The 22,675-nt window shown below is 44.3% G+C and overlaps 1 protein-coding gene across 1 annotated transcript in view; it reads left to right on the forward strand.

Moving 5' to 3' along the window:
- Positions 1-22,675, forward strand: part of LOC309552698 (uncharacterized protein) — a gene marked incomplete at its 5' end in the record, with an annotated part of 175,645 nt that overhangs the window by 95,238 nt on the left and 57,732 nt on the right. Inside the window, 8 exons of the mRNA XM_082253624.1 lie at positions 825-962; positions 1,816-1,953; positions 10,837-10,974; positions 11,339-11,476; positions 15,649-15,727; positions 15,830-15,897; positions 16,015-16,201; positions 17,596-18,042. Coding sequence (XP_082109750.1) covers positions 825-962; positions 1,816-1,953; positions 10,837-10,974; positions 11,339-11,476; positions 15,649-15,727; positions 15,830-15,897; positions 16,015-16,201; positions 17,596-18,042 — 1,333 coding nt within the window. The remainder of the gene's footprint in view (positions 1-824; positions 963-1,815; positions 1,954-10,836; positions 10,975-11,338; positions 11,477-15,648; positions 15,728-15,829; positions 15,898-16,014; positions 16,202-17,595; positions 18,043-22,675) is intronic.

Consider the following 22,675-nt stretch of genomic DNA (forward strand, 5'->3'; position numbering starts at 1 on the left):
AAAAATAAAATGAAATTTCTTCAATTTAGGCCAGTATGTGATCTGCTACATATTTTTGGTTAAAAACAATCTCAGTAAGCGTATATTGATTGGTTTGCACAAAAGTTATGTTATATGTAAGTGATCATTGCTAAAAAAAATATGCACTGTCACTGTACCAATGACAATGGCTGGGAAGGTGTTATCAGGGGCAATCAAAGGGTTAAATGTGTGCCTAGCCTATGTCTGGGAGCTGCTTTGACTAGGGTAAGGCATTGATCCATGACCAGACCGGAGTGGCCTGAAGTATATGCATCTTTCTTACACAGGTTAGTAAGCAAAGGTTTTAGGGGGCAGAGGGGGGCCGTTTTAAGCTTAGTTAGTCATCCTGGAATTCCACTGTAAGAGTAGCTTTCCCTCAGAGAAGAAAAGCAGTGGTTGTGGTGGAAACAGCGAAGCATGACTTGAAGGAAACCTGTCTTGAGAGAAATGCTTAGGGTGTCATTGGTGATCTTTTGAAATATTAGTTGCCTGCCTGTTCTAGTCATCTTCTTGCTTTAAGTACTTTTGAGTCACCTTGACATAGGCAAGGGAAGCAGGAACTCCTGGTCTCCATATTTGTTCCTGGTCAGTGACTTGGTAAGTGATGGAGCTAGAGAATCCAAATATCGGCAAGGCAACTAGAATTAGGATAGTTACTAATAGAAACTTGGTGTATTTCACAAGAAAGATGTATTTTAATACCAAATTAGAGCATGGATGGCTAAGACTGCATTACAACCTGAGAATTGCAAGTGCTTACATTTATTCCTGCAGTCATAGGTCTTTGCTTTATTCCTCTCTAGCCTCCTGCAGCTACTCCAAAATCTGCAGCACAGCCTAGTGTTAGGAAGGCTAAAACACAGAGTCCTGCAGTGCTACAGAAGAAGCAAGAGAGCAGTTCAGAGGAGAGTGACTCTGATGAAGAGAAACCTGTGCAAAAAGTAAGCAATAGGGGTAAATTACACTTTGTCTTTCGTTCATTGACACACAGCTCCAGATCTTCTCGACCGATGAGTTATACTGCCCCCTACAGGGGTAGGACAGTAGGCAGGAAAAATATTTACCATGCCTAGGGGGCAGTCCTAGGGGATATACCACCACTTCCTGCTATAGGCACTGCCTAGTCAGGAGTAAGGATCTAGTTCCTTGCTGGGATCTCTGGTCCTAGCATTTTTTCCTTTTTTAAATAGAAAAAAATTCAATTTTCTGTTCCTGTTAGAACTTCGATCAGCTGCTGGACTGGGCGTACTGAATATCCTAGATACTTATGGTCTCCCAGTCTGGCCAGCGAGCGCCCGCAGGCCTCACCTCTGCGCTAGGTCGACCACGACATAGCCCCACTGGACGGGGCTGGCCGGTGAGTTAAACGTCTCGCGAGGGCGCACACGACCTGATCCCAGCCTGAGTTGCAGCGTGCCTCTGGCCCACAGCATCCCCATTCCGATGGTGCGGTGGTCTGCCTGGAGTGGTGCCCACCCGGTTCCATAGTGTGGTAAGTAGTGTCCCCCTCTCCCCTGGTGGCCTTTTGGGGTGGACGTGAGCCCCTCCCTGTGACGTTGGACCCTCGGGTTCTCCTTTTGCTACTTTGCTAAGTGATGGAGCTAGAGAATCCAAATAACGGCAAGGCAACTAGAATTAGGATAGTTACTAATAGAAACTTGGTGTATTTCACAAGAAAGATGTATTTTAATACCAAATTAGAGCATGGATGGCTAAGACTGCATTACAACCTGAGAATTGCAAGTGCTGACGTTTATTCCTGCAGTCATAGGTCTTTGCTTTATTCCTCTCTAGCCTCCTGCAGCTACTCCAAAATCTGCAGCACAGCCTAATGTTAGGAAGGCTAAAACACAGAGTCCTGCAGTGCTACAGAAGAAGCAAGAGAGCAGTTCAGAGGAGAGTGACTCTGATGAAGAGAAACCTGTGCAAAAGGTAAGCAATAGGGGTAAATTCCACTTTTTCTTTCGTTCATTGACACACCGCTCCAGATCTTCTTGACCGATGAGTTATACTGCCCCCTACAGGGGTAGGACAGTAGGCAGGAAAAATATTTACCACGCCTATGGGGCAGTCCTAGAGGATATACCACCACTTCCTGCTATAGGCACTGCCTAGTCAGGAGTAAGGATCTAGTTCCTTGCTGGGATCTCTGGTCCTAGCATTTTTTCCTTTTTAAATAGAAAAAGAGGAAAAAATTCAATTTTCTGTTCCTGTTAGAACTTCGATCAGCTGCTGGACTGGGCGTACTGAATATCCTAGATACTTATGGTCTCCCAGTCTGGCCAGCGAGTGCCCGCAGGCCTCACCTCTGTGCTAGGTCGACCACGACATAGCCCCACTGGACGGGGCTGGCCGTTGAGTTAAACGTCTCGTGAGGACGCACACAACCTGATCCCAGCCTGAGTTGCAGCGTGCCTCTGGACCACAGCATCCCCATTCCGATGGTGCGGTGGTCTGCCTGGAGTGGTGCCCACCCGGTGCCATGGTGTGGTAAGTAGTGTCCCCCCTCCCTTCTCCCCTGGTGGCCTTTTGGGGTGGACGTGGGCCCCTCCCTGTGACGTCGGACCCTCGGGATCTCCTTTTTCTTCACATAGCATTCCCCCCCCCCCTATTTATGTGGACCACCCCCCATTCACCCACACCTGCCCTCTTCTGCCTGAAGGGGCGCCCTCTTCTGCCTGAAGGGGCGCCCTCTTCTGCCTGAAGGGGCGCCCTCTTCTGCCTGAAGGGGCGCCCTCTTCTGCCTGAAGGGGCGCCCTCTTCTGCCTGAAGGGGCGCCCTCTTCTGCCTGAAGCCCGTTCCTTTTCCATGACTCGAATTGTGGAGTTTCTCCAAAGAGGTGTTGATCAGCGTTTGGCTTTGGGCACCATCAAGGGCCAGGTTTCAGCCTTAGCGATTTTCTTTCAATGCCCATTGGCTACGCATTCTTTGGTTCACAACTTTGTCCAGGGGGTCCGCCACTCTGCTCACCCGGTGTGGTCTCTGTTGCCTCCGTGGGACCTCCATTTTGGTGCTGTCGGTTCCTAAGAAACCACCTTTCGAAAATATTTGCGAGATTTCTCTGCTTACTTTGTCTCAGAAGGTAGCTTTCTTGGTGGCTATTACATCTGCACACAGGGTGTCTGAGTTGGCTGCGTTGTGTTTTGGTTCATAGAGACAAAGTAGTGCTTCGTCTCTGGCAGTTGTTCCTTCCTAGGGCCGTCTCTGGCTTTCACTTAAATGAAGACATTGTGTTGCCTTCCTTGTATCCTAAGCCTAAGCACCCTAAGGAAATTCCCCTGCATTCTCTGGATGTGGTTCGGGGCAATCAGGGTTTACCTGGCAAGGACTACATCATTTCAGAAATCAGACTCACTATTTGTCCTTACGGATGGACCTCGTAAAGGGCTGACCGTGTCTTCTGTGACCATTTCCAGATGGATCAGGCAGACAATGGTGCAGGCCTATTCCATTAAGGGTCAGGATCCTCCTTTTCCTGTTAAAGCACACTTTCACAAAATTTTACAAAGTGGATGTGTTGGCATCTACGGATGCTGCTTTTGGCCGCAAGGTTTTGCAGGCTGCTGTTTGAGAGGACTAACCCCTCAGGCTCATGGTATGGTGAGTACTCTGTCACCCCAAAACCCCTGGAGGTCGCGGGGCAGGCGTGGGTCCCTCCCTGCAATGGTCGGACCTTAGGGGTTCCCTGGTACCCTTTAGGCTATACCCCTTGGCATTTTCCCTCCCCAAGCAGGTTTTTAACTCGGGGGGAGGGGGCGGGCGTTAATAATGCGGCCGCTTCTGCGCTTATTTGAGGGGGGTGGATGTCCTGAGTGGATCCCTGATTAGGGACCCTTTTGATGCCTTCTATTCTGGGACCCTCCCTGGGGGTCCCGAAGACTGCATGGTGCGCCGTGGGGTGCGCCATTTTGCTGTGGTTCATGATCTCTGTATTGCGGCCATTTTCTTGAGGTCCGTGGGCTGGACAGACATGCAGCAGGCTTTTTTCATGATGGAGGCAGAGCTTCTTCCTCTTCCTGTGCAGCTCAGTGTTACTTTCTTTTTCTACACTGATCAGACTGGACGTTTTTCCTCCGGGCTCTGGTAAAGTTTTCTGGGGGCTCCCTGTAGGTTTTTTCTCCCTCCTGCTCTGCTATTATACTATATATAATCTACTAATCATGGTTGGGGGTCCGACAGTATTAGCGATGGGGCTGCGTTTTTTTGCGGTCTTAAAGGGACATACACAAAAAATATTTTTTTTTTTGCAAAATGGAGTCCCAGGATAAAATTTCACCTGCAGACCCCCTGGAAATGACTGCGGGACCCTCGAGTTCACAGTTGCAGCCAGAAATTTAAGTTTTTTATTTTTTTTTTTTTTGCAAAGCCTGATGTCAAAAGTGGAATTTGTCTGTTCTGTTGTGGCCACCTGCAAACGTCGTATGCCCTCACCTCCATCGGCATGGTCTTCGGACTCTGATATAGATATGGTCGCCGCAGATGCAGACCACCTTGAGGGGCTGGTGTCTTCGCATTCTGAAGGTGAAGAGGACCTGTCCTCATCAGCTGCCGTGCGGGAACGCGCATTGGTGGAAGCCCTGATGGTTTCCGTGCGAGAAACTTTAAAAATAGCTGATGATCCCACACTGCCTGGGTACGCAGATGTCTTTTTGGCTCCCGCAAATCCCGTGAGTTGAGCAAGGTGTTCCTTGTCCAGAATATTTTCACACTATTGTGGATGAACAATGACTACGCATTAAGCACATGTTGGTGGTGCCTAAGCGTTTTGCACGCCTTTACCCCTTTGCAGACTCAGTGTCCACTAGGTGGACTGTACCACCAAAAGTAGATTTTTCAGTGACCAGGTTGAATAAAGCGACTCTGGTACCAGTGGAAGAGTCTCCAACTTTTGTGGATCCTGTGGATAGATAGGTGGAATCCTTGTCCCGCCATTTACACATGGTAGCAGGTTACATGTTGAAGTCTACCTTTGTGGACGTTCTGGTAGTGCAGGCTGCTACTGAATGGGTGAAGTTACTTAAAAGTAGCTTGGAAGCTGAACGGCTCCCCCCTGCGGTGCCGGAACTGATGGACCAGTTGGCTCAAGCCTTGGTGTTCATGTGTGATACGTCCCTGGATGTAGCCCTGTTAGTGGCCAGGGCGCCGGCAGTGGGGATTGCTATTAGGCGCATAGTGTGGCTAAAGAGCTGGTCTGCTGACCAGGCTTCCCTAAAGGCCTTGACTGATCTTCCTTTCACAGGGGAGAGGCTGTCTGGATCCTCTCTGAATGAGCTGATCAAAGGCCTCACTGGGGGTAAGAGTACTCTTCTTCCTCAATCCCCTAAGGACAAGGCACCATGTGTTAGACGGGGGGGTCTTTTTTTGCTGCCTGTAGGCAGCCAGTTCGTACCTCCGGGTCGCAAGCAACGGTACTGAAGTTCAGGTTTTCTGGGGGTTCCGAAAAGACCTGCTCAGGTAAATCAGAGACGGACCAGGCTAGATCTGCAGATGAATCTTCATCTGTGTGATGGGGCACCCTCACGTGTTTCTGGGGTCTGGGTACGTCTTTGATTCTTTCCAGAGCCGGGTTCCTCTCAAGTACGCTTTATAGATGGGATTCCGCTTTTGGTGAGGGTCTTCCCTCTTACAAGCTGCAAAAGTTACAGGGCGCTATCCGGTTGCTGTTTGCAGTCTGTCTGTTCTGCGAAATTGCAGAGGCTCAGGGCAATAAGGTTTGGCATGAGTCACTGGGCAACTCGTCTGCAAGATTGTCCTGTCCGGATTCAATCTGCCTATGCCACGGCTGTGGCTTATTGTGATAACCTAGGTGGCAGGCACCAAGTGTGTCTTGGCGCTCCGGGAGTGGTTCCCTCACCCGCAGGCTTTTTCATCTCCTATGTGTCCGAGGGGGGCCACCCAAGGTCCATTTGTTTGCTTCTTGCCTCCCCTAAACGGTTCAGAGGTTCGTAGCCAGGTTTTGGTATCCTTTGACCGACACCAAGATGCACTGGTGGCACTTTTGGGGTCAGTACCGACTGAGTTATGCTTTCCATACTTTGAATCTCCTCCTGCCAAGACTTTTACACAGGATGGGGGGGGAGAATTCTGGTCATTCTGGTGGCCGATCTTGGTACGCAGTTCTGGTAAGGTTAGTCGCGAATGCTCCTTGGAGGCTTCCTCTCTGGGAAGATCTGCTGTCTCAATGCCTAATCTTTCATCCTGCTTTAGTCGCTGGCTTTAAAAGCATGGCTGTTGAAAGCCAGGTGTTGAGGAATAGAGGTCTTTTTGACTCTGTGATTCCTACACTATTGAAGGCCAGGAAGTAGTCTCATTGTACGTGGAAATCGTACATTTCATGGTGTTATCTGTTCTTTAAATGCTGCCTTTTGAAAGACTTCAGTGGCTTTCGCTGCTGTCCTTGTCTCAGAAGGTTGCCTTCTTGGTGGCTATCACTTCTGCCCACAGAGTGTCTGACTGGCGGCGTTGTCTTATCGATCACCTTATCTGGTGGTACATATAGATAAGATGGTACTTCGACCTAATTAGTTGTTCCTTCCTAAGGTGGTTTCTGATTTTCATCTGAATGAAGATATTGTATTGCCTTCACTGTCCTAAACCTCAGCATCTGATGAAGCATGCGTCGCATTCTTTGGCTGAGGTTCGGGCAATCGGGGTCTATTTACAGACTACTGAGTCCTTTCAAAAATCAGACGCTCCTTTAGTCCTTTTTGATGGACCTCGTAAGGGTATGGCTGCGTCTACTGCGACCATTTCCAGATGGATCAGGCAGACAGTTGGACAAGCCTATTCACTAAAGGGTCAGGTTCCTCCTTTCCCAGTGAAGGCTCACTCTACAATAGCGCTGATTGTCTCTTGGGCTTTTCGCCATTAGACGTCGGTGTTACAAGTTTGCAAGGTGGCAACTTGGTCATCTGTGCCTACGTTCACGATATTCTACAAGGTAAATGTGTTGGCATCAGCGGATGCTTCTTTTGGCCCCAAAGTTTTTTGCAGGCTGCAGTTTAAAAGAGAATTCAGTTTGTTTCTCTTCTGAGGGTTCCATTGTTTTCGGGTGAGCTCCAGTTGTTCCTGATTGAGCTCTATTTTACCTAGTTGGCTACTTAAGTCATTTTGGAATTCAGTTTTTTGTTTCTGTATTGTTCCCACCCCTCATGATATACTGCTTTGGGACATCCCTATGAGTCTATGAATAGGAAGAGCTGCGTCTGTCGAACGATAGAGAACTGGATTTTTGTAAGAACTTACCTTAAAATCCTTTTCTCTGAAGTTCGACAGACGCGGCACCTGCCCCTCTATTTCTGAGAGATGTTTTTTTTTTTTTTTCTAACACTGCTTGCAACCAGACTGTTTGAAAATGGCAGAGCCTGAGGGGTTATGCCTGCTGGGACAGCCCCCATAGGCATGGACAAGTTTTTTTCCACCTAGTGTCTACCCCTAGAAGGAGGAGCATAACCGTATGAGTCTATGAATAGGAAGAGCTGCGCCTGTCGAACTTCAGAGAAAAGGATTTTACGGTAAGTTCTTACAAAAATCCAGTTTTCTCTATCGTTCGACAGCTTTCCCCAGCCTGAAGGGGCACTCTCACCCGCAGCTGGGGTGGGGGGACGTCTTCGCTTCTTTCCGGACCCATGGACTTTGCTCATTCAGGACAAATGGGTCCATGAGTTGATTTGGTTTGGCTACAAGATTGAGTTTCAGTCCTTGCCTTTGGAAAGCTTCTTTCCAACTTATGCCTGTCTCACAATCGGCTGCAGGGTCTCTATGGGGCAGTGCAGGACCTGTTGGCACAAGGAGTCATTTTGTCGGTTCCACAGTTGGAACGTTTTCATGGATTTTATTCAAATATGTTTACAGTTCCCAGGAAGGAAGGCAAGGTTCGCCAAATTTTGGACCTTGAGGTTCTGAAACACTTTGTGCGGGTTCAGAAATTTTGGATGAAGTCCATCCGCACGGTAGTGGCTTTCCTTTTATCAAGGCGATCTTCTGGCTTCTATCAATCTCAAGAACGCTTACCTTCATATAACAATATATGTTGGGTATCAACGTTTTCTTCATTTTGCTGTGGGCGAGGAGCATTTATCAATTCATGGCATTACCCTTTGGTCTTGCTTTAACTCCTCGGTTGTTCACAAAGGTTTTGCCCTGGTGTTGGCCTTGCTTTTGCAGAAGAGGATTGTGGTACTAGGTTACCTGGATGATCTGCTTCTGCGGCTCTAGTAGTCGACTTGGACATTACTGTGCAAACTCTACAGGATTTCGGATGGACACTGAATTTTTAGAAATCGGCTTTGACTCCGTCCACCAAGTTGGACTACTTGGGTCTGACGCTGAATTCAGCATCGGCCCGGGTGTTTCTTCCACAGGTCAAACTACTGAACTTGCAGGATGCGATTCGGCTCCTGTTGTTCAACCGTTGGTCGTTCCTCAGGACTTCCACCTTCGAGGCAGTTCTGTTTTCTCAGTTCCATACCAGGCCTCAGCAAAGAGAGATTCTGGCCAAATGGAACAAGGATCTGCTGTCGGGACGATCTGATCCTATTCAGTCGGGGTACTCTGATATGATGGCTTCGCTTCCCAGCACTTCACCTGGGAAAATCCTTTCTTCCCCTGTATTGGACAGTGATTACTGTCTTTCCAGTCTTTCTAGGTGTGGAGGTGTCTTCGGAGTGTACTCGGCCCAAGGTGTTTGGACTTGAGAGGAATCCAGTCTGCCGAGCAACATACTGAAGATTTGGGCAATCAGACTTTGTCTGTCCCAGTGGACGGATCGTCTGCAGGGATGCCCTGTGAGGATACAATCGGATAATGCTACGGCTGTGGCATATGTCGATCATCAAGGGGGATCAAAGAGTGCCCTGGCGGCCCAGGAAATAGCCAGCATCCTGGGGTGGGCAGAACTATATGTTGCAGCCCTCTCTGCTGTGCTCATTCGGTGGGTAGAGAATTGGCAAGCTGACTATCTTAGTCGGCAGATGTTGGATTGGGGAGAATGGTCTCTTCACCCGGGAGGTGTTTCTTCAGCTGTGCCTCATGTGGGGGACACCCGATTTGAACCTGTTGGCCTTCCGTCTCAACAGGAAGGTGCAGAGGTTCGTATAGAGGTCTGTGGATCCTCTGGCAGACGCCCTAGTGGCCCCTTGGGGTCCGTATCGTCTGATTTAAGCGTCTCCTCTAATACAACTTCTGTCAAGACTGCTACGCAGAATCAATGTTGAAGGGGTTGCAGTCATTCTGGTACTTGGTGGGATTCTCGGGGGGTTTATCTCCGTTCCTTTTCTATGTGTCGCCTGTTGGGAGTTTCTTCAATTAGGTGTAGATCAACGTTTGATTCTAGGCACAATCAAGGGCTAGATTTCCGCTTTGGCCACATTTTACCCAAAGGCTGTTGACGGCGAAGTCCTTGGTTCACACTTTTGTGCAGGGAGTTTGCCATCTGGCTCCTCTGGTGTGATCCCTGGTACCTCCGTGGGATCTCAATTTGGTACTGTTGATAATTCAAAAGCCTCCTTTTGAAAACATTTGTGAACTTACTTTGCTCACTCTGTCGCAGAAGGTGACATTTTTGGTCGCTATTACTTCTGCGCGTAGGGTGTCTGAGTTGGCTGCTTTGTCATGTCGGTCGCCTTTCCTGGTGGTTCACAGGGACAAAGTGGTGTTACGACCCTGTCAGGAGTTCCTTCCGAAGGTTGTCTCGGGGTTTCATTTAAATGTAGATATTGTGTTGCCGTCCTTATGTACTAAGCCAAAACATCCTAGAGAAATTGCGCTACATTCCTTTGATGTAGTTGGGGCATTTCAGGTGTACCTGGAGGTGATGGAGTAGATTCGGAAATCCGATCCTTTGTTTGTTCTTATGGATGGACCTCGTAAGGGGCAGGCCGCATCTGCTGCGACCATTTCCAGATGGATCAGGTAGACGGTGGTGCAGGCCTATTCTATTAACGGTCAGGTTCCTTTCCCTGTCAGGGTGCATTCTACGAGGGCGCTTAGTAGGGATAAACCGATTATCCGCAAGGCCGATATGCACTTACCCCGATATATCGGTATCGGCCCCCGGAACTGGCCAATATTGCCGATATTTTTGTGACGTCATTCTGCCTTCTTAGGCCGCCTGCCCTGCCTTGGACAGCCTTGTCTGGAGTCTGGACTAGTTTCGCGGGAGTGTATCACAGCCATACAGGCCCTGTACCAGCGAGCCAGCTAGGCACCCACAGGCCCTGTACCAGCGAGCCAGCTAGGCACCCACAGGCCCTGTACCAGCGAGCCAGCTAGGCACCCACAGGCCCTGTACCAGCGAGCCAGCTAGGCACCCACAGGCCCTGTACCAGCGAGCCAGCTAGGCACCCACAGGCCCTGTACCAGCGAGCCAGCTAGGCACCCACAGGCCCTGTACCAGCGAGCCAGCTAGGCACCCACAGGCCCTGTACCAGCGAGCCAGCTAGGCACCCACAGGCCCTGTACCAGCGAGCCAGCCAGCCACCCACAGGCCCTGTACCAGCGAGCCAGCCAGCCACCCACAGGCCCTGTACCAGCGAGCCAGCCAGCCACCCACAGGCCCTGTACCAGCGAGCCAGCCAGCCACCCACAGGCCCTGGTCAGTGACTTCCTAAATATTGGAGCTAGAGAATCCAAATGACAGCAAGGCATCTAACTTTTGGTCACTACTAGAAACTTTCTGTATTTCACAAAAAAAGATGTATTTTAATACCAAACTTTGAGCATGGATGGTGAAGACATAATTGCATTACACTCTGAGAATTGCAAGTTCTAACGTTTTATGCCTGTAGTAATAGGTCTGTGCATTTTTCTCTCTAGCCTCCTGCAGCTACTCCAAAACCTGCAGCACAGCCTAGTGTTAGGAAGACTACAACACAGAGTCCTGCAGTGCTACAGAAGAAGCAAGAGAGCAGTTCAGAGGAGAGTGACTCTGATGAAGAGGAACCTGTGAAAAAGGTAAAGGAATAGGGGTAAATTCACCTTTAAGCTTTATCAATAAGCCTATAAAACAATTGATGCTTGAAGCAGTGATACTTCATTTCCTCTTGCTGCTGTGCGCTTCATACAAAAAGACTTAAAGCTGAACACTGGTCAAAATGCTAAATGCACATATAAAATACATATAAGGCAGTTGCTTTACCTGAAAGTTGTATTTTATTTTTCACAACTCTAACACCACACAGCCTCTTGCTTATGTACTTAATACCACATTCTAGCATGGATGGCTGAGACATGTGATTGCAGTACATCCTGGGGTTTGCAAGATCTTAAGTTTGTTCCTGTAGTCATAGGTCTTTGCTTTTTTTTTTTTTCTTTCTAGCTTACTGCAGCTACTCCAAAACCCGCAGCAGAGCCTAGTGTTAGGAAGACTACAACACAGAGTCCTGCAGTGCTACAGAAGAAGCAAGAGAGCAGTTCAGAGGAGAGTGACTCTGATAAAGAGGAACCTGTGAAAAAGGTGAAAAAGGTAAAGGAAAAGTAGTAAATTGCCCCTTTAGCTAAGACAGATGCTTAAAAAGAACTGATGTTTTGATGATAAACAACCAAGGATTTTTTATAGATCATGAGCCTGCCAGTAGGGTCTCTCCACTGATGACATACAGCAGTTATTCAAGTTAAGCAATGGGGAGTTAGTTCTTCTTGCTACTGTTTTCTTTAGAACATAAAATATACAAACCTAAAGCTGAACTCCAGGGGGAAAGAAAAATACCCAGATAAAATACAAGGGAGCTGCTTTACCTTCCAAAGTATTTGTATTTGTGAGTTCCACAGCTCTGTCACACCACACAGCCCTGTCTGTCAGGGAAGGCTGTCCTTTACCCAACATGTGACTGGTCAGTGAAATAACGGACCTTGTCAGACAAACCCACTCTTTCTCTAAAATCTACAAATAAGTCTGTGGGAGTACAGTTGTAATGAGGAGGTGTGGCTGATACTCAGCTCTGCCAGCATAATACTGAATACTGAATTGTGAGGGCAAGAGGCAGCTATTTCACCAAGGAGGAAAGGAGTACATCTGGGTCACAGAGCATCTTTGTATCCATTATAATAGGGTTATGCTGCCACCTTCAGTTGATTTAACACGGACAATAAAAGACAGGGAGTGCCCACCAAGGCATAACCTCTCCCGTTAGGCAAGGCTTCAGTTTTTTTAAGTATCTTTTTTTGCTTGTTGTGAGGCTAGGGACTTTCATTTTCATAAATTGAGGATTGCCTCCTGGTTTTCCTGCCAATCAAAGTTGATTTGGGACTGGCTTTGAGTACAATCAGTGGTCAAACTTGACCCTGGCAATCTTTATTTCAGAAACTGATTGCTTCCCATTCGTTGGTGTAGGCCTTTGTGAAGCTCGTCATGTGTATTGTTCCACTCGCCATGCTCCTTTTGATTCCGTGGGACCCCAGCTTGGTACTTCTAAATTGTGGGACTCTCCAGTTGAACCCTTCCAGGATATTCCCTTAGTCCTGACACAAAAGGTTATTTCTCTTTCGTTCATTGACGGACACAGCTTCTGTCATTCTTGACCATTGGGTTATGCTGCCCCCTACAGGAGTAGGACACTAGGCAGAAAAAAACTTCTGGCTACACCCATGGGCAGTCCCAGGAGGTATACTGCCTCTTCCTGCTATAGTTTCTTTTTTTATAGTGACTATAAAACTATAGTCATGTTTTTTTTTCTGCCTAGTCAGGAGTAAGGACCTAGTTCCTTGCTGGGATCTTTGGTCCTGCCAAAATTTTTTAGATGGGAAACTTTTTACTCCTGGATTTTTCCTCTGAGATCTACAATCAACTGCCGGACTGGGGATGTATTTTTTTGGAGTGGTCTGACCACTTTCTTAGGGTGGGGGTAGGACACTGACGATGGGGGCAGGGGGGGCTACTGTCCTACCTGGATCTGGCCTGCGGCCTGGTCTCCCAATTTTTGGGTCCCTGTAGGCCTTGTGGTGCCACCACTTTCTTGTAGCCTTGTGTATTCCTATACATGGCGACCATGTTTGTGTAGTCTGGCGGCCATTTTCATGCGAGGATGAACCCCAAGAAACTCACACGTACATTGCGTGGTGTGAGTCTCTTGGGGTTCATCCTCGCTCCTTCTCAGTGGCTCGTATCTTAACCTTCCTTCAACGGGGGGGTTGAACAGAATTTGGCCTTGAGTACCATCAAGGACCAGGTCTCGGCCTTGGTGGTCTTTTTCCAAAGACCTTTGGCCACACACTCCCTGGGGCATACCTTTCTTCAGGGTGTCCGACATTTGGTTCCTCCAGTGCGGGCTCCGTTGCAGCTTTGGGATATTAATTTGGTGCGTTCAGCTCTACTGAAGCCTCCCTTTGAAAATATTCTGGAGATTCCCCTCCTTACTCTGTCCCAGATGGTGGCCTTTTTGGTGGCTATCTCTTCTGCGCACAGGGTGTTGGAACTGGCTGCGTTATCCTGTCGCTCACCTTATTTGATGATTCAAAAGAATAAGGTGGTGCTTCGCTGCTGTCAGTCATTCCTTCCAAATGTGGTCTCTGACTTTCATTTGAATAAAGACCTTGTGTTGCCTTCTCTGTGTCCCAGGCCTAAACATCCAAAGGAAATTTGCTTTGCATGCCTTGGATGTGATCCGGAAAATTCGGGTGTACCTGGCAGCTATGGCGTTTTTCAGGAAGTCATACTCTCTATTTGTGCTCACGGGTGGACCTTGCAAAGGGTTGTCCGCTTACTCTGCGACCATTTCCAGATAGATCAGACAGATGGTGGTCCAGGCCTATTGCATCAGGTGTCAGGTTCCCCCTTTCCCTTTCAAGGCACACTCTACTAGGGCGCTTTGTGCCTCCTGGGCCTTCTGTCATCAGGCGTCAGTGACACAGGTTTGCAAGGTGGCCACCTGGTCGTCGGTGCACACTTATAAAATGGATGCTTTGGGATCTGTGGATGCTTCCTTTGGCCGCAAGGTTTTGCAGGCTACTATTAAGAGGACCTGATCCTCTTTGAGGGTGTATTGTTTTTTCAGGTGGGCTACAGTTGTTTTGGTTGAGCCCCTGTCGCTGTCGCCTGGTCGACTACTGTTTAGCCTTGGGAATTTTTTGCTGTTTCCCACCCCTCATGTTTGACACTGCTTTGAGACGTGCCAATGGTATAGAATGACAGGAGCTGTGTCGCTCAATGAACAAAAGAGAAAATGGGATTTTTGACTTACTGTAAAATCCATTTCTTTGATGTTCATTGACAGACACAGCACCCACCCCTCTAGAGTTATAATTCTCCTGACAGTGCTTGTAACAAAACTAAATGACTATAGCAGGAAGAGGGAGTATACCCCCTGGGACTGCCCATGGGTGTAGTCAGAAGTTTTTTCTGCCTAGTGTCCTACTCCTGTAGGGGGCAGCATAACCCAGTGGTCAAGAATGACAGGAGCTGTGTCCGTCAATTAACACCAGAGAAATGGGTTTTATGGTAAGTAAAAAAAAAAAAACATTTTTTTTTCTGGTTGCCATTACTTTGGCTTTCAGAGTTCTAGAAATGGCAACTCTTTCCTGAATTGTTCCTGGTGCTCCCCCACAAGAAGGTGGTTCTGTAGACTCGGGTGTAATTTTTACCTAAGGGGATTTCTTCCTTCTATCTTAACCAGGGCATTGTGTTGCCATCTTTCTGTCCTAAGCTGCAGATGCCAGAGGAGAAGGCTTTTCACACTTTTGATGTGATTTTGTGTATACTACTGCAATTCGTTGGTTCCTTTTTGTCCTTTATGAAGGTCTAAGGAAAGGTTACTCAGCTTCCAAGTCTATCATTTCTAATAAGGTATAAAAAGTAAGGGTAAAGCAAAAAAATATATTTTTAGGTAATTACCAAGTAAAAATCTTACACCAATCATAACATATTGAGTATTGGGTTATAATTAAGATGAAAAATTACTAGAATTGAGTTGGACTCTAAAGCCTAAGTTAAGCTTGCATAGTGACATGAGCCGGTAATTATGGGACACAGGAGGCAATTAATGTATAGGTCCTGGTAGTCAGAGGTTGGACACAAAGAGTTGCCCTACCCCCACTGGCTATACCCATTTCACAGGCACTGGTTCTCAATCCTAGCATAAGCATCGGTTCTAGCAGGTATCAATAGTAAGCACCCCTGCGCATCTCCTGCAACTTTCCTATGCTTGAATACCAAGCTGTTCTCAACAGCCAAAGCTCCACCAATTGTAGTGTCGGAGCTTGCCCAACCCCACCTGCCCCTTTACATTTCTATTGGGTCATAGCCCTATGCTGAACTGACTACAATGCAAATAAGAATGTGTGTGGCAGATGAGAACAGGTATGTGCCATCACTACCTGAAAGCGCTTAGGCTTTGCCAATGAAGAACCACTTTGCATTTAGCCCTAGCAGACAGCAATGATAGATGTTCCTGATAAGTTCTCAAGGTGCCTGCATTTTATACCCGTTTTCAGCTTTCTTTTTGTTTTTAGGAGGTGAACTTTTGTCATTTTTACTGTTCAGAAAATGTTAAGATCACAAATTTACTATAAGTGGTTTTACTAAGAAAATCTAGGCTCATTTTGGATTTTGTGTCTATATGTTGGCTCAAAGATTCATTAAGTGTGGAGGGCAGGCCATGGAAATGTGAGAGGACTAAAATGTTTGTATTACAGGATAAAGGTGCTGCCACTGGAAATATCACATCTAGCCAGAAGCCAACTGGAAGAAGTGTTGGCAAAATGCCAAGCACTGGTAAGAGAAACACACTTTTGCACTCATTTTGTACATTTCTTAAAGTAACTTATGCAAGTGGTTTTAGTATTTGTGTCATACATTTTTTTGTGTTTGTAATAGATCTAAAAAAGATTAAGTCAGCAGTTCCTTCAACACCATCAGGTGACAGCAAGCCAAAAGATTCTCAGGTATCACTGAATTCAATGAGAACATGTTTATTTCCTCCTCAATTCTGTCATGTATGTTCACAAAGCAGTCTTTAGTGAATATATGTAGCTTAACAGGACTTTTATTTCATTTTCAAGCCTCTCCCCAAAGTTATTTCTCCTGTGATAACCACTCCGAAGAAAAGGAAGAGAGCCCCAGAAACCACAAGCATATTGGATTCGATTTCTGAAAAAAGTAAGAAAAAGGAGGCTAAAAACAAAGTACAGCCTAATACATTATCCGTTCCGCCAATGGCTCCTCCAGAACAATCCCCATCTGCAGTAGGTAAGTAGATACTTTTTTTTTTTTTTTTAAATAGTGGACATTTAATAGTAACACTAAAACTCCACACAAAACTGATATTTCAGGGTGGACAGCAAGTCTACTCAACCAGAGTCATCTAAGGTTTCGATTGGCTGCAGGAGAAGTCTTCTTTTAAAAAAAAAAATATATATATATATGGGCCTAAGTGTGTTTTAACCTTCTGATGCTCTAAGGAGCTTGATCTGCTTAACGCAGCAGAGGGAAATCCATGATTGGAAGCGAGCCAGTCATGTGACGTTTATACATTATGATCAACAAATTCTATTGTGCTCTGCTGGCTTTAGACTAGGTTTTTTTGTTTGTTTTTTAAAAGCATTATCTGGTCGCAGCATTATTAGTGGTCTGTTTACACCAGATGCCATGGGGCTACGCTTGTCAATAATTTCCAACGCAGCCCCAACACACAGACAAGGCAAAATGTCTTGTTTCCATTGGTGTCAGTTCACACCACAGCATTGCTGTAATATGTGTTAAAAAAAAATACTGCATGCATTTACTACTTTTTAGTGCAGCAGGTTGCGGCATGAGCCACTACATTGCAACACTGCTGCTATTATTAGAACTGTATTAAAATGTCACTTATGAGCAATCTATACATTTTTCTGAAAAATAAAAGGTAAACTGTGCAATGCATCAGGATCATCAGGTCTGCACAGTGTCTCCAATTGCACATCTGCGGCCATGTATGATTGTGTGAATGGGCCCTAAATGTCACCTTTGATGTAATTTGCAAGTACTACAACCGTTGAATGGATATTCAAACTTGGGTTCCCAAATTAAGCTATTCTTCTAAGTTGTTTTGGAGGCTATGGCTACAGTGTTCGTTCCCACACATTGCTTATGGCCATTATTATGATGATGGCCAACAAGAATAGGCTTGGTATTTGGCTGTAATAGCAGTTCGTTGGCGGTTTCTGCAGGTATATGCAAGCACCTCTAAGTGTTTACCTGATAAAAGACCCACAGATACAAAATGCAAACGGCCAAATAGATGAGATGCAATTTAAGGGAACTATTTTACCTGCCAAAGGATTGTCTTTCTCTCTCTCCAGTCTATTACACAGTGCCTACTCTACATATTTAAAATGATTGTACTAACATTTATACAGCCCTTTTGCAGTTTAGTGACTCTGGCAAGCCTTGTCCCTCCCCTGTCCTCTGACAGAGTAGTGATGGAGAAGCAGCACACCCATGAACTAAATTCTCTGACTTCCCATTATTTTTTTTATATCTTTCTAGAGTTCAGCTTTAATGACAGTCTCTTTAAATATTGTTTGGTGTATTTAGCAGATTACTAATAACAATTTTTAGCTCTGTTTGCACTGTTCATTCCCCATCTGTACCTTTTCTTCTAGCCTTGCTGGAATCCGAAGAAGAAACTGTTTTAGCCCTACTGGAAGGAAGGAGCCCAAAGAAAGCAAAGAAGATCAAAATATCTAAGAAAGCTGCTGAGACCCCAGTCATTGATTTTTCCACGCCTCCAGTACAGAATGATGTACCCAAGAAAAGTCCTCTACCTCAGCCGTTTCTGGCTTCTACATGGGTCCCTGAGAGTCCGACCTCAGGAGATGACAAGAGTGGCCAGCCTACTACAGAGCTCCCTTCGCTGTCTGATAAGGCGAAGAGCGGCAAGAAACGCAAGATCTCCCATGACCTCGAAAAGCAGATTCAAAAACCAGCCAAAAAGGCAAAGGACAAGAAGGAAGCAAAGATTCAGAAGGGGGGTATGGTAGAGGAAGCAAATGTGACCGTAAAACCCAAGTCTGACAAAAAGAAATCTGAAAAGGACAAGTCAAAGAAAAGTGAGTGTTCTGGTTTGGTCAATCTTTGTTAGTAAAACCTGAGCGCAATCTGTCTTCAGTCATGTATTTTTTCTAACTCTGGTAAGTGTCTAAATTACATTTTGTTGAAAAATAATAGAAAATTCAATTGGGGTCTCATTTCAGAGGTCATGTACCTGTTACACCGCTAAATGCATGTGAATTAAAAATTGGTGAACATTGTTCAACTGTAGACAAATAAGAAAAATAATAATGCTGTTTCTCTGAACGTACGTTGGTTAACAGTGTCCTCTGGAATATTAGACCTGCTCCTAAGACGATTGGTATTAAGTAGAAAAGGTATACTTCTCCCTCTCTGGATATTGAAGAAAGAATTCCGCGCTAATGGATCTAATTGTGTGGTTGGCTGCAGCCTACCCCAAAAATATAGTAAAACTATATCTGAAAATGGAGAAGATATTAGGGTAACTGGCGCTGCCAAATGCTAAATTAAAATGTAAAAGTGTGTCTCATAGATCTAGGTACATTAAAATGTTCCGAAAAAGTTATTACTGTGGGTGGTGGTCCCTATAATATAACTAATGGTCTTAATGGTAAGTCACAATAAATATTTAAAGATGTCAATAAATTAATAAAAAAATTTAACCATTCATCAATAAATATCACAAATAAATACTTGATAGCAATACACTAATAAGGTAACCCAATCAATAAAAGCAGTAAAGTATCCCAAAAGTTCAAAAAGTGGTGACTCTTAAAATAATTGGTGTGAACACTAGGTGGCAGTGTTGATCAAAATCTGAGTGACTAGAAAGTGCCAGGTGCTATAATTAAGTCAAAAAACTAAGTGAAGTGCAAAAAAATGGGTATCTAAGCAAAATCAGATAAATATAGAAACAAGCCAAGTAGTATAAAAATGCATAAGATGTGCCAAGTGGATGATAAAAAACAAATAAATAGGTGAATTTCTGGTGGTTAAATAAATATGAATATAAATAATAATAAATTAGTCCATATTAAAAGTGAGAAAAAATCCAAAGCAAAATATATGCTCGATATAATAGTCCAAAAACGTGCAATATGGTGATAGGACGTGCCAAAGAAAATCGCATGGATAGAGGGGGTGTCTCCTGGTGTGGATCAGGATGTGGGTGCTGGGTGAGGGAATTCCGTGCTCCCCTTCCTAAAAAGCCCGCACTCACCAGAGAGCGGCACCCCTACAGGGGTAACCAGCGTTGGATAATTGGGGTAAAAACCCGGATGAGCCTCGGTAAGCCTCTCCCTTCCTGGTGGGACCAGTGGTATTTCCTCCCTCAAATGGTGGTTAATGGGGATGAGCGATGTGCAAATAGGGTAATGAGCAGCGCTCCAGCAAGGATGATGTCCGGGATTATATGGGTAAAGAAACACTCATATAGTGAAGTACCGTAATGTATGTTCATTTATTAAGCAGATAAAATCAAGTACTCACATTTAAAAACCGGATAAAGCTTCTGTAAGAAAGTAGGGACCGCGAACCCCTCGTATAGCGGTATATCCGGACGCCGTGCGCCTCAACGGCCGGATGTGCGTCTCAAGGTGCGGAACTGACGTGCCTACGCTCTACGCGTTTCGTCATAAGACTGACGTCATCAGGAGCAGCGTGAGGCTACGTGAGTCCCGCTAGTATAAATCCTAAAACGTTGCCCGGCAACCGGAACAAGCGCCCAATCAGAAAAAGTATACTAGCGCGTCATCAGTTGGTGGGCAGATGTGGTTAATGCAAAACTACATAGAACTTGAAGCTCCACCCGATTTGGATTTTTCGACCAATGGGTTTTTAAATAGGGCCATAATCAGCAGTTGCTATGTAAAAGAGGAAAACCTGTTTATTTATTTAACGATAATTTAAATAGGTGACAGAGGAATATGTCGGGACCGTCCGAATTAGTGGTTGAGTATTAAGTGATAAATATAAGGATTTGAGAAAAAAACCATTAAAAAATAAAATAAAAAATATATAATCGGGAAGATAAAAACTTATTCATATGTATTTTGAATCTAATTAAAACCTATGATACAAATGATAAATATTAAGGAAAAAGTGGTATAATTTATATATATATGTTGTAAGACTAAGTATACGGTAAAAGTGGATATATAAAAGGAATAAAATGTAAAAATGATATAATATTGTGGCTTAAAATATTATAATATGATTATGATATAGTTCCAATGGCCTAATTAGTCTGGTGGTGGCACTAATGACAAGGGGAATATTACAACTATTCTAATTCTCTAAAGACAAATTAAGTAAGTGTATATAATATGATACAGTATATAAGCGGGAATAAATATGTTAAATAATGTTTGTTATAAAAGGGATAATATACGCCTCTAGCTATGTTTAAACGACTAATAATAACATATTAAATGACCCAAATGATGTTTAAAATTGGTAATAGTGTTAGAAATACAAGGGATCTTGTATATGTATCGGGATACCATAAGTATCACGGGGTAATGTATATTAATAATAATGAGATATTGGAAGGCAATAGTGTTCCTGTGGACAGGCAACTGTGATACATACTAGATAAAATCAATAGCAGAAAACATGATGACAGGATATCATATAAGTATGCATAAAGGCCTACATATCATAATTAAATATCTCATGTGCTAATAACTAGGTGACATGTGGTATACCATAAGGACCATACACAACAATTAAATTGGTTCAAAGGGTGTGTCAAAAAATAAAAGTAATAAGTTGTAGTGTGTTGCACTATTTAGTGTTAATCTCTATTTTATCTAAATGTGCTCAATGGTGAGACCAAGATAAAGTGGATAATTGACAAGTATATTGGTGAATGATTCTATAGTGATGGAAAATATCTAGATTTAGGTATTAGTATGTGAAAGGAGTCATATATAAAAATATGTATAAGTGTTGCCATATAGTGATGTTAGTCCAATTGGGGCTTAAGACCACTGATATTGGTAGATTAAAAAACGATAGAAAAACTTTATTAAAAAGACTAAAGATGTGTAGCTGCACTAAAAATCAGAGATAAAGCAATTCAAGTCAATATCAAGGTTAAGTCCTCCGGGTTGAAGAGATTCAAGCAAATAAATCCACTTAGTTTCATTTTGTGAGATCTTTCTAGTTTTATTCTCACCTCTCCAATGTTCCTTTATACTGTCTATTCCGTAGAAAATCAGCCCTCTAGGGTTCCGATTGTGAACCTCCTTAAAATGTCTTGATAAACTGTGTTTGGGAAAACCTCTCTTTATATTTCCAATGTGTTCTCTGATACGAACCATTAAAGGCCTAGTGGTCCTCCCTATATATTGAAGTTTACAAGGACATTCGACAATATAAGTTACATGGGTACTATGGCACGTGATTAGATTTTTTATTTTAAAAGTTTTCTTGTTTACATTGGACTTAAATTGTGTGATCTTCTTCTTCTGTGCTGTGTTATTTCTGCAGGCTAAACAGTTACGACAGCGAACGAATCCTTTCAAATCTGGAAAGAGTTTCACTTCCTTTGGGGGATTAATGACATTATGAACAAGTCTGTTTCTCAGTGTAGGTGCCCTACGATATATAAATTTCGGCCTACTTGGTAATATTTTGGAGAAGACTTTGTCCGATTTTAAAATAGGCCAGTACTTTTTAAAAATCTTTTCTAGTGACTTATATTGTTTATTAAAACCAGTTATGAAAGCATATTCCAAGTTGTTATCATTATTTCGAATTTTCGTTTTTAATAGTTCGTCTCTAGGCATATTTTTAATGTTATCTTTTGTTTTCTCTAAAATCAATCTGTCGTATCCTTTTTCCTCAAATCGTTTAGTTAGTTTTTCTGCTTGTATCTCGAAATCCTCAATATTAGTGCAATTTCTTCTGATCCTCATGTATTGTCCTTTGGGTATATTTTGTTTCCATTTTGGATGGTGGCAGCTGGAGGTCGGGATATACCCATTTTTATCCGTGGGCTTAAAAAAGGTTCTGGTCTGTATTCTGTCTTCCTTTTTAGAAATCTGTAAATCTAAGAAATCGATTTGTTGTTGGTCATAGTGGGCTGTAAATTTAATCCCATAGGGGTTATTATTAAGTTGTTCAATAAAATTGTCTAAAGTGTTTTGTGCTCCTTCCCATACTAAAAAAATGTCATCTATGTATCTACGGTAAAACTGTAATTGTGAAATATTTTTTCCGTAGACCATCCTCTCCTCTAGCATATTCATAAAAATGTTGGCCACGCTGGGGGCATAACGTGCCCCCATGGCCACACCTTTTGTTTGTAGATAAAATGTCTTGTTATACCAGAAATAGTTTTTCTCCATGGCAAGTTGTAGTCCTTCTAAAATGTAGTTGATCTGTACTTGTCTTAGGTCTGTTTCCTCCGATAAAGCCTTTCTGACACTCTCAATTCCATCCTTCTGGTCTATGCTGGTGTAAAGTGAATTTGCGTCAATAGTCACCAGGATCTGTGTTTCTGTTGTTGTAAATCCTTGCAATTCTTTGATCAGTTGGGTGCTATCTTTTAAATATGATGTTCCGTTACTAACTAATGGTTGGAGAAATGTATCCAAATATTCACCAAGTCGTGAAAACAGTGACTCGATCCCACTAACTATTGGCCTCCCTGGTGGTTTGTCCAAC

The sequence above is a fragment of the Pelophylax lessonae genome (genome assembly GCF_965119305.1).
Source record: "Pelophylax lessonae genome assembly, chromosome: 4".
Classification (NCBI taxonomy): domain Eukaryota; kingdom Metazoa; phylum Chordata; class Amphibia; order Anura; family Ranidae; genus Pelophylax; species Pelophylax lessonae.